The sequence below is a fragment of the Helianthus annuus genome, chromosome 11 (genome assembly GCF_002127325.2).
Source record: "Helianthus annuus cultivar XRQ/B chromosome 11, HanXRQr2.0-SUNRISE, whole genome shotgun sequence".
NCBI classification, from domain to species: domain Eukaryota; kingdom Viridiplantae; phylum Streptophyta; class Magnoliopsida; order Asterales; family Asteraceae; genus Helianthus; species Helianthus annuus.
In genome coordinates, this window is record NC_035443.2 from 41,658,688 (window position 1) to 41,671,082 (window position 12,395).

Sequence of the window (12,395 nt, forward strand, 5' to 3'; positions counted from 1 at the left end):
TCGGTCTTTTAGTGAGAATGGAAACATACGGAGGCGGATGGCGTCGTTTGATGCTCCATTGATCCGAAAGGTATCACATATTTCTAAGAAATTAGTTATACGTAGATGAGGATCCTCGTCCGCAAGCCCGTGGAAGGTTGCGGAGTTTTGGAGCATTTGTATCAAATGCGGTCGAAGTTCGAAGTTATTGGCTTCGACATTCGGAGCATTGATAGCGGCGCCTAGATTACCTACGGTGGGCCGTAGATAATCCATAAGGGTACGTTGGTCCGCCATTTGGGGTGGATCACCCGAAACCTTCTCTTGGTTTTTGGCTTTTAACCTTTTTCTGAGAAAGCGTTCGGGTTCTTCTAGCGGTTCCTTTATGTCTTTATTGGAACTGGAGCTCATACACTACGTGAGGATGGCGTCGGGTTCCAAGTCCTGAAATAAAAACAGAAAAGAATGTTGGTCAGAAGGTTCACCACGGCCCCGTGTTGAGCGAACACGGCCCCGTGGTCGGAATTACAGTGATTGTTTTTCAGATCCCAGTTACTGGAGGTTGGACACGGCCCCGTGTTGCACCGGCACGGCCCCGTGGTCAGCCTTCTGTAACTTGAAAAACAAAAACTGCCAGTAACGATGCTGAGCACGGCCCGTGTCCGACCAGGCACGGCCCCGTGCTGAGCTCTGCAGAAGCTGAAAATCTAAGAAAAAAATCCTAAAAAATTAAAGAAAAATAAAAATATGATTAGGCCGTTGATTCCTAACTTTCTTAAAATCCTTGTGTCCCCGGCAACGGCGCCAAAAACTTGATGTGCGTGAAGTGTGTTATATTTTTGATGAGTATTTAAGCACCTTTTTACACTTTTAGCCAAGTTTTAAATTTATAAAACACGATATTCACTAACACTAAACACACATATGGGCAAGTGCACCCATCGTGGACGTAGTATAGTGTTGGTAAGATACCGAGGTCGTCCAAGGACACAAGAGCTTTTAATACCGGTTTATCCTCAACGTCTAATCAAATCAAAAAGTGAGAAAAATGTTTTAAACTAAGAAAAATAAAAACTAATTAAATGCTGAAAATAAAATAAAATAAAAAACAGATAGACAAGATGAATCACTTGGATCCGACACGTGTGTTAGTATAACCTTTGATTATTTTCGCACTTTTGCACTTGTTTAAGAGATTATCTTAGTTATTGTAGTAGGCCCCTCTTTTGAAGGCGACGTTACCCTCAACCCAGTAGTTTGAGTCAGCAAGGATACAATCCTAAAGGGTCGGATTATTGAAAGATAATGAATTAAGTTATTAATGCAAATTGTGGTAGGCCCCGCTTTTGGCGGTGACGTTACCCTCGGCTAAGTAGTCTGAGTCAGCAGGGATACAGTCCTAAATAGCCGGGTTATAGTATTAATAGTAGTTAACTTATGAGGGGGTCAAAGAGTTTGGATCCCCGCCATCCAATACCTGTGGGCATTGAAGGAGATCCTACTAAATTTGACCCAGGTCCCAAGCAGGACCTCTAAACGCTGAACAAGGGCAAGACCCTTACCAAACCGTTCCCTTAACCCCCGACCAGGTAGCCAACATACCTCCATATAGACCGTGGAGATATGAATGGTGAAAATCTTTTATTTTATATAGACAGTAAAATAATGCCAAGACACCACGGACAAACGATAAGGAAAGATCACCTTCAACATAAGTAACTAGTTATTAAAGTCATTAATACAAAACCAAATAAAAAGTGCAAAAGATTAAAAATAAAAAGTATTATACTAAACACTTGTCTTCACCAAGTGATGTAAGAGACTTAGGCAAACATGGCCTTGATTGTCAAGAACTCTTACGATCAATCTTGGATCCCGAGACGACTCACACACTCTACGATGGACAATGGATGATGGTGGTGGATGATGGTGTTATGGTGGTGGTGGGTGGTGGATGAAGTGTGAGAGAGGTGGTGTGCCAAGGGATGAGAGAGAATGAAGCCAAGCTCCTCTATTTATAGGCTGAACAGAAGGTTGGACACGGCCCCGTGTCCGCTGGACACGGCCCCGTGCCCGTCTGACATTCTCTCACTTCATTAATTGTAATTGCGAATTACAATTAATGCGCCTGCTGTACTTTCACCACGCCCCCGTGCCCGCTGGACACGGCCCCGTGGTGGGCAATGGAAGCTTCTACTGGTTTGTCTTTTCTGCTGCTTCCTGGGCACGCCCCCGTGTTCGCTGGACACGGGGCGTGTTCAGACTCTGTTTCTTCTCCTTTGCTTTGGGAGGTGCCGTTGAGGGTCCGGGCAGTCTACTTTTGTTCCTTTTCTTGTATTTATGGTAGAATTAGTTGTCTTTTTGCTTCTTTTGTGATTTTGAGCTCATTTCATCCTGAAAATACAAAAGGAAGACAAAAACACTCTTTTTCCAACATTAGTACTTAAAAAGGGTTAGTTTTATGCCTTAATTGATGTGATTTATATGTTGCATTTTACACACATCACGTATCAATTGATGAAAAAAAAACCTTTGATAATCAAGCTTGACTTAACAGTGCCACGGTCATCGGGGACAACGATTCAAACGCTGATTGTATAACAAAGATGGATGAGTCCATATATGAAGTGTGAAGAAGTAACTCTGTAAATCAAAAAGCAAATCCTCAGATTTTATCGAATGAAAAATGAGAAATATATATATATATATATCCAGTTACATATAAGAGCAATGTATACAAAACACATTCGTATACTAAACTATGAACTCACGTACCTGCAACGGATGATGAATGGACGATTTTTCAGTGATTGACAATGATTATGAACAGAAACCACCTTTTAACGGTTCTGCAGAGACATGAATAATGCTAACTAATATCACTGAAGTCAAAATTAAAACCCTAGAAATGCAAATTAACACAAAGTTGATTCAGGGTAAATCCCATAACTATGATGAATATACAAGCAAAGCATATTAATTGATGAAAAAAAACCTTTGATAATTAAGCTGGACTTACCAGTGCCACGGTCATCGGGGACAACGATTCGAACGCTGATTGTATAACAGATGGATGAGTCCATATATGAAGTGTGAAGAAGTAAATCTATAAATCAAAAAGTAAATCCTCAGATTTTATCGAATGAAAAATGAGAAATATATATATATATATATATATATATATATATATATATATATATATATATATCCAGTTACATATAAGAGCAATGTATACAAAACACATTCGTGTTCTTCGGACCACACAGTTTCGAAGGTTTATATGAACGGATGCAATTTAATCTCTGGTCCGCCATCGAAGATCTGAAACAGAGCAATCAATGGAATTAAAAAGCCATTGTAGTAGGTTAAAATTATCAGGTATATTGTTTGAATTACCTGATGATTAAGTTATCAAACACCTCCTTGGCTTCCGACATGCTTGAAGATTTGGGATTTTTCTACAAAAGAAAAAAAATAACTGAGAGAGATAGAGAGAGATAGAGAGTGATCGAAACCTGCATTTAGAGAGAGAGAGTTGAGAGAGAAATGGATTAGAGAGAGTAATTGATTGAAGAAGATAGTATCTTATATATCTGGAACCATAATTTTGAAATTTGAATCCGGAGCCATAATTTTGAATCATCAGTGGTTAGTGGTTTGAATTTTGAATCGTCAGAGGTTTGGAATCATCAGTGGTTTGAAAAGGTTTGGAGATGGGCAGTGGTTTGATGGGCAGACCTTTGAATAGGTGAAAGTGGGCCAACTTTGAATTTTAAAGTCTTTATATATTAGCCTTTATGATGAGCCTTGTTGGACATGCTCTCAAGCTGACACATCAGCTTTTCTTATGTCACTTGGATTTCTCCTTTTATAGAAAGTATAGATGTTTAACAGATGATGATCAACAACTCATATGGTCTGTTGAAGCACGCTATAACAGTGCTTAACCTTTAACAGATCTTTAACACTGGTTAGGGGTTAACAGATGTTAGCACACTATAACAGTGCTTAGCCTCTAACAGATGTTAATGTATCTCAGACCCCAACAGTTTTCCGACTAACCAATTGATTAAATTTTCATTCATCAATCTAACAATAATATACAACCCTACTACTTATGATGGACTGGACCAGTCCATCAATATCACCAAACATGTATAATAAAGGTTAACCTTACTTGATATTCAACCCATAGACATTACATAACATATTCATCATTGTAGCCCTTACAAACAAAACTTTTAACCACAGTTTGTTAAAACAACAGTTAACAGACATAAATAAAAACCACAAGGATTCTTCAAAAATAAGTGGTTTCTATTTATCTCTCATAAGAATTGTTTTTCATAAGCATCTAATTGTTAACCTTAGTCAGCTTCTTCCGGGTTCTTCTCACATTAGTGGATAGCTCACCAACATTGGCAACATCAACATCTTGAGCCATCCGCTTTCCATTGGGACTTGATCCAGAATCCTTTTCAACTTCAATGGCTGAAGAGTCGACCGTAACAGAGACAACATCCTTCCAACAGATCACAAAACAACTATTGATCCCATTTAATAAAATAATGAACTCTTTTTAAACGTACTAAACATACTTTAAAAATAAATACTCACCCTTGAAGTTCGTTCAGTAGACACCTGAGAAGAGTCTGAAAGGTTAACGTCTTTAACGTCAGCTACCTCTTGAGTAACCTAAAGGATCATAATATATGATATCATATAAAAAAAGTACACAATCCAGTGTTTAAAACTCAAAAGAAAAATTAATAGATTGAAAGAGTAATTTTATATGCTACCTCATCAGTATTTTCATCACCATTACCATCTCCACCAACCAACTCAGCAATTATTGCTGGATCATCAGTTGTTTTTTGCACAGTATAAACACGATAGTCATTTTTAAGATTGAACTCTAAGACATCAATCTTAAAAGCAGCCTTCTTATCAACCAATCGAAATATCTCATGAGGGAATCCAGTATCATTGGCCGTAACCTGCCTCTCTCTTATGTCACTCGCTGCTAATCCAAGAAGCTTCTGAATATTTCTATCAAACATAACAAAAGAAACACTACCACTCTCATCCTGCACCCGCACTTGCACCTTGAACCTGAAATATACACAACTAACTAAGTAAACTGCAAAACTACATTCAAATATGAGTCTTAGAATGTTACTTATATAAATATAATGCTAAATAATCATCATTGCTTACTTTGTGGTGATCGGTGTACATTCAGTATGACATCTGATACAAACCAAAGAAGTCGCAGGCAATCGAAGAATATCATCTGAAACATTCTCAACATTCTGCAAGTATTCACTTTTACACATCACCTTCTTGAAACACTTACGACAGGCAGCATAAAACCAACCATACTCTTCTTGCATAATCTTAATTGTCGCAACCACAACACAAGACATTCCCTGTAAAAACACAACACACTTCCTGTAAAAACACGCGGGTGACAAACCAAACAAATAACCAAACTATATACAAAGAAGTGAAACCTCTTCTATCTCTCTAATCTCATCAACATGTTTCTTCACACCTTCAGTTACAAATTCTTTATGTAATGGAAACACACTTCCTGTAAAAACACGCGGGTGACAAACCAAACAAATAACCAAACTATATACAAAGAAGTGAAACCTCTTCTATCTCTCTAATCTCATCAACATGTTTCTTCACACCTTCAGTTACAAATTCTTTATGTAATGGAAAAATACTCTGAGACGATAGTATCGTTTGAGAAGTAGAACTACTCCCTTGTCCAAACTTCAATATATGCCTTTTGAATACCACAAATGATTAGAATTAGTATACAAATGACATGAAACCAAGTATTTGACTTGAACATCTATATACAATAGAAATTACATTGAGAATTACCTCCTCCTTAGCTCATCAACTTCATCAATTTCTTGATTCAGAAAAATTCGTGTTGCAAACTTATCACTTTGAACAGTATATTCACCTACATGGAAAAGTATATAATGTATACCTGTCTTTATATTGCCAGAAATAAACAGTATAGTTATGATTTGCAGAAAGTAACAAAAATATCTTTCCATTCCTTACACTTTCCATGCTGTATAACAGCCATCACATGCTCATGAGGTGGGACTTTAGAAATGAGGTCCTTAATCTGTAGAGCATAATCATTCCACACAGTACACCGCAAAACCTTACCACTACATGAAAAGAATATTCATATCAAAACAACATTTAATGAATAAAAACAGAAAATAAATCAGGAAAACTATAACATTTATTAAAGTAGCAAATGAGCCATAAATTAAGTACCATATTCAGTAAGAATAAACTGTAGATCTCATTTATTACCATGATTCAGCATTACATGCAAACAATATAAACCTCATTTATTACCATTACACGATCTCACATTAAATACAAACATTCTTCATCTTATTTATTAACATCATTAAATACATTTTATGATCACTACATGACTGAACATATAAACAACAACTTACTCCAAATCTTCAATATCGAAATTCATCTTCTTAGTCTCCTTTGGAGGTCGATCAAAGATTTCAAGATCTCCACAAGAAATCACAGATCCAGCAACATCTATATGATCACATTATACAAGAATATAAGTAAAACTCTCTAATATTATACAAGCAAGACATCATTACAAAAATATACACTACCAACACTCAAAGCGTTTAACGCCTCTCCTTGAAGAATATCTTGATAAGCTCTGAAATTGAAACCATACTCAACACCTTGCCAGTCTCTCACACGAGTAACAGCTGTGCATCTATAAAAGTTGATTTTGTAAGGCTGCGCTACTACTTTATATAAATCTTTATTCTCACCAACACCAAATTTCGACAGAATCACAACAGCATCTTCTTGCAGCTGTCCATCAAAAACAGGTATCAGATGACTCTTAATACCTGCTTGAATCTTATCACCCTGAAGAACATTTAAAAAAATTATCTTCTTAGCATACAACACTACATTTTCTAAAATAAAACCGAAAAACAGAGATACAAATTACCTTCTCATCAATGAAGATGATCTCCATCTTGTAACCCTGATTCCATTTTCGAATAATTCTCGCCTTCATGTTCCACATATCCTTCCCACGATTCAAATCGTTAATAAAACTAAGGTTATTACTGTCAACTGATATTGACATGCTTCTAATTCGGAATTCGGATTGTGATTAAATTTCAAATTTCAAAATCAGAGAAGATGAAAGCGTGATGAAATATGAAGAGGGAAATGAGAAGAAAAGCCTTATATAAGAAGGATGATTGACAGGAGTTTGAATCTGAGTGACATGCATTAATTGCTAATTACTTATTCCCATGCATATTTGAATTTGAATTTCCCGGTAATTAGCGTTAAACATCTGCTGATCTAAAAGTATTACGGAAGATAACAACAACTGCTGCTGCTAAGTATACATTTGGCAAAGGAACCAGCTGCTACTTCCTCGTAGATGGGCAGTGGTTTGCCCTTTAGAATGTGGGCTAGACCTTTAACATTTGAAAATACACAAGGCAGTGGTTTGATAGAGCATTAAATGTATTTTAAAGTGATTTATATATTATGTTTTATGATGTAATAATGAGATAAGAAAAACATTGTTGGACATGCTCTCTAGCTGACACATCAACTTTTTCTTATGTCACTTGGATTTCTCCTTTTATAGAAAGTATAGATAGATTTAAAAATATGAGTAAAAAGACCAATTTACTCTTAGATGGATAGTGAGATTTAATCTTAAAAACTAACTAGAGTTGGGTCTAAAACATAAAGGGTTTACAAACATTGATTTCGTACAAGGTAAATGATATAATTTGGCGTTTTTTTCTCGTTACAAAATGAAAACAAACTCTCAAACATGAGAATTGTGACCATGGAGAACGAGAACGAGAGAAGGGGCAAACGCTCAGTGATGCCTCATAAGAGAACCGCCGTCGACGCCGTTGGCGGCAATAGCTTGCTGGAGAGCCTACCGGAAGTCATCCTCAACGAAATCTTTTCATTCTCACAACCGGAGACTCTGACGTCACTTTGCTCCTTAGCCTGCGTTTCACGAACCCTTCAATCCTCCGTCAACAAACCTCTCTCGTCGCTCTCATCCCTCGATCTCTCCGTTAGTTCTTTCAAACCTTTTCAATTTCTCATTTATTTTCAAAACCCTAACATATTTACAATTGTAGGCACTTTCCCTTGATCCGCAAACATTTCATGGAATTACAAGAAATATTCGAAAAATCAACAAGATAACATTGGATTGCCTCCGTCTTCATGATTCCTCAATCACAAATTTGTTGGGTCCTGATCTTGAAGAATTAATTTTGTTGAAATGTTCTTCACTCTCGTACAAACTTCTTTCTAGTGTTGGGAAATATTGTCCAAATTTAAGGTATTAATTGGCATTTACATTATGCTGGTTTTTAAAAGAACCGAGCTTTCAGTGAACCATTCGTGAGCGGGAAGTTCGATTAATAAATGAACGAACGTGAACAAGGAATTTCGTTTAATTAATTAAACGAACGAACACGAACGAAGGTCGCTTTCGTTCAATTGCGTTTGTGAACGTTCAATAATATGTTTGTTTGGTTTATGTTTAGTCACTAGAAACTTAGATATTTGAAACGTTATTTTCGGATAATTATGTTTAACGTGTGCCTTTGTTTGCGGATAGTTTTGTTTATGATTATTATATCAGGTGCTTGACAAGGTGATTATGTCTAATGTTCTGGAATAATAACATGGTTGTAAAAATCCCAACTAGGCGCCGATTAATCACTGATTAATCCCGATTAATTCCAATTAATCCACGATTAATCGTGATTAATCGCTAGTCCCCATCCCACCACCCGCCTAGCGATTAGCGATTACTACAACATTGAATAAAACTGTTAGTTTTTTTGTTTTTTAAAAGGCAAATTGGATTTAAATAATCCCAACTTTCTCAATTTGGCCGATAATAATCCCAACTTAGATATTTGCCGATAATAATCCGAACTGGTCTACTTTTGGCCGATAATAGTCTGCGTTAAAAATAGCTTAACGGAGTTAAGTTTTTTTTTTCTGAATTACAAACCGATGTTTTAGGGTTTTTGATTAGAATGAGGATACGAGTTGATTGATGTAAAATGTACCTCGATATATTGCCCCAAACGACGAAAATGGTGCTTCAATTCGGGTGTTTAAACTTCCAATTAACAAAAATCAAGCCGTTTGGAGCACCATTTCGAGGTAAGTTTTGCATAAATCGACTCGTATCCTCGTTCCGTTCAAAATCCCTAAAACATCGGTTTGTAATTCGGAAAAAAACTTAACCCCGTTAAGCTATTTTTAACGGCGGACTATTATTGGCCAAAAGTGAACCACTTCGGATTATTATCGGAAAATAATTGAGTTGGGATTATTATCGGCCAAATTGAGAAGTTGAGATTATTTAAATCCAATTTGCCTTTTTAAAATGGGATATATTCGTTTGTGTTTGTGAACGACTTCAGTTCGTTTACAACCCTAGTTTAAAAAGTTAATTCATTTGCGTTGTTCCATACTCAATTACTTCACTTTGCAACATGTAGATAAGCAAATGATCTAAATTCACATCATAGTTTCATAAAAGTTATGTGTATATCAGAACAATAAGAATATGGTTACACTGTTTCCTTGACTGTATTCAGGGTACTCACTCTGGAATTTTCCGGCAATAATCACAAATCTGCAGTTTCCGATTTGAATTTCCGAGACTCATTCGTAAATTGTCAACACCTGGAGGTAAGTGTCATTATGCATTTTAATCTCATCCTATCATACCTCCTCTATCGAGACTGATTGATTCTTTTACATACAGTCGGTAATAATTAAGATTCGTGGTGAAGAAGTCGTAGATTATGGCTATATGTTGCTTGGAATCTACCAAGAACTCCCCCCAACTGTCAAGTTTCTAAAGCTTCAACCAGCTAGCGCGTTGGATACTGTCGTTTTCTTAAACGCAGTTGGTAATGCCAATTTAGTGGCGCCGGTTACTCCTATGATTTTCGGACAAGCGTTAACTCACGTATCGTTAGTTGTAGACGTCATTAGTGACACCCTTCTCCGCGCTATTACACGCGGTCTTCCTCTATTGGTTGAATTAGATCTTAAAGATCGGCCAACATCTGAACCAACCGATGTACTATCCAACTTAGGGATTCAGTCTATTGTTAACTGTAAGCAGCTGACAAGCCTTTCTCTTATGAGAAGCCGGCGACATTACGTTCCCTTTTTTCGAAGAGCGACTGATATGGGGATGTTTTTGCTTTCGGAGGGTTGCAGAGGACTCGAATCAGTTCGATTCGGAGGGTTTTCGAAAGTTACCGATGCAGGCTTCGCTTCGATTTACAATTCCTGTGTTAACTTGAAGAAGTTTGAGATTCGAAACGGTTTTCTTTTGACGGATTTGGCATTTCAAGATTTTAGTAAGGCTCCTAGGTCTTTAGTAGAGGTGAAGCTTGTGTCATGCGATTATATAACCAGTGAAGCGGTGCGTGAGCTGGTAACATGTAGTACGTTAGAGGTTCTTGATTTGCTCGGCTGCAAAAGCGTATCCGATTCCTGTCTTGACAAAGTTTCACGTCTTTCGTTGTTGACGTCGTTAAACTTAGGGGGTACGGGTGTAACCGATGTTGGTATGGCTGTTTTAGGTAAAGGGAATGCTCCCATTTCATGCCTTTCGTTAAGAGGTTGCAGGTCGGTCAGTGATGAAGGAATCATATCTTTGTTACAAAGTGAAGGTAAAATCAGGAAGACTTTATCATCTCTTGATCTTGAGAACATGCCTGAACTGACGGATAACGCGATCGCCACCATTGCTGATGCGTGTGTAGGGCTTACAGAACTGTCCATCAGGTATTGTATTCGTGTTACAGATGCATCTGTGAAGGCTTTGGCTTTAAAGGGAGGGGTACGAAGGCTTGATCTTTATAAGTGCACTGCGTTATCTGGTGAATGTTTGCAATATCTGAAGAAGCCTTTTTTTCGTGGCTTACGGTGGATTGGAATTGGATGGACCAGATTAGCTCGTGAAGATCCTGAGTTTGATGAAGAAATTTGCAGAGAACGACAATGGTTGACTGTTTGCAAATATGGGTGTGAGTTGGGATGTCATGATGGATGGCAAGATCATGAATTTTGATGCTTTTATTGTAAGTGCTACCGTTACATTTGATGTATTTTCCGTAACGATGCTTTGGACATGTTCTTTACTAGTCGCCGTTAAAGTCAGTTTTTGACTAAACCACACATATATGTTGAAGTAATGTTTGGCCAGTTGGGTTTTTTAGTTTATAATGTGCGTGATTTTCAAATGAACGTGCATAATTATCTGTCGTACGTGATATACGTTAAGCCGTATTGTACATTAACTGGCCTCTGTATATGTATACCTTTTTCTTAAATGAATTATTAGATTATGATCATTCTACCCCTTTGTAATGTAAATCTGTTTTTCCCAACTTCAAACTCTACTTCTAGTGAATCAAACCCATCAGTTATGCTTCTTTCATTTCATCAACCGCATTTGCCTGAATAGCTGATTGGAAGATGGAATCGCCGACTGGTTCAATAGGTCGAGGGGATTTTGTATAGCCGATTCCCATTGCTTAAATTACGGATTATGGCACAGCCGATGCCCATTGCTTTAGTTTGTAACTTTAACTATGCTACAAATGTATAGATCATATTTGTTCTTATATCGCCGATTGGTATACGTGCTAGTTATTTTATACGACAAAAGATTCCGCAAATTATTTGATACGACACAAAATTCAACCACAAGTTATTTGATATGACATAAGATTCCGTCATTTTTTTATACAAAACAGATTATTTTAAAAACTATAGCATGTACGAATATGTTTCCTTCTTAACTAATTCAACTCTCAACATTTGATCATTTCATTACATCAGTTTAATCTAAAACTATTACTATTTGAGTAAATTACATAAGCAAACATTGTAATTTGTCAAAACTCAAAAGGGTAAAATGTTCATTTTATACAAACTTGACAGATTTTTTAACAACATTAAACAAACTTGTTATAAAATAAAATCATTTTATACTTCCCGCTTGCGGTATGCGCATATAATATATATATGTGTGGGCGCTCGGGGAGCAAAAGTGAAAGTGCACTAATTTTAACGTTATTTTACTAATTTTGTGAAAATAACGTTAAAAGAGGGGGATGATTAATCATGCATCATGTGGTGGCGTTGATAACTGAAAGACAAGGGAGTACATGCACTAACTGGCATTTGTCTTAATTGTTGAGTGTTATGTGCCTTATGTCCAAGGCTTGATGCAAAACTACTATCGAGCCGGGGGTCTCACTGGAAGCAGCCTCTCTATTCCTAGGGGTAGAGGTAAG

The 12,395-nt window shown here is 37.0% G+C and overlaps 2 protein-coding genes across 2 annotated transcripts; one reads left to right on the forward strand and one right to left on the reverse strand.

Moving 5' to 3' along the window:
* Nucleotides 1-6,019: 6,019 nt before the first annotated feature.
* LOC110888138 lies at nucleotides 6,020-7,153 on the reverse strand. The gene is made up of 4 exons (XM_022135678.2): nucleotides 7,013-7,153; nucleotides 6,660-6,927; nucleotides 6,480-6,576; nucleotides 6,020-6,176 (listed from the first exon to the last, which is right to left on the reverse strand). The coding sequence occupies exons 1-4, from the start codon at nucleotides 7,151-7,153 to the stop codon at nucleotides 6,020-6,022; spliced, it is 663 nt and encodes a 220-aa protein (XP_021991370.2).
* A 653-nt stretch (nucleotides 7,154-7,806) lies between these two features.
* On the forward strand, nucleotides 7,807-11,336 carry LOC110890137 (F-box protein At-B). The gene is made up of 4 exons (XM_022137705.2): nucleotides 7,807-8,119; nucleotides 8,187-8,392; nucleotides 9,672-9,765; nucleotides 9,842-11,336. The coding sequence occupies exons 1-4, from the start codon at nucleotides 7,865-7,867 to the stop codon at nucleotides 11,162-11,164; spliced, it is 1,878 nt and encodes a 625-aa protein (XP_021993397.1). The 5' UTR covers nucleotides 7,807-7,864; the 3' UTR covers nucleotides 11,165-11,336.
* Nucleotides 11,337-12,395: the final 1,059 nt, after the last annotated feature.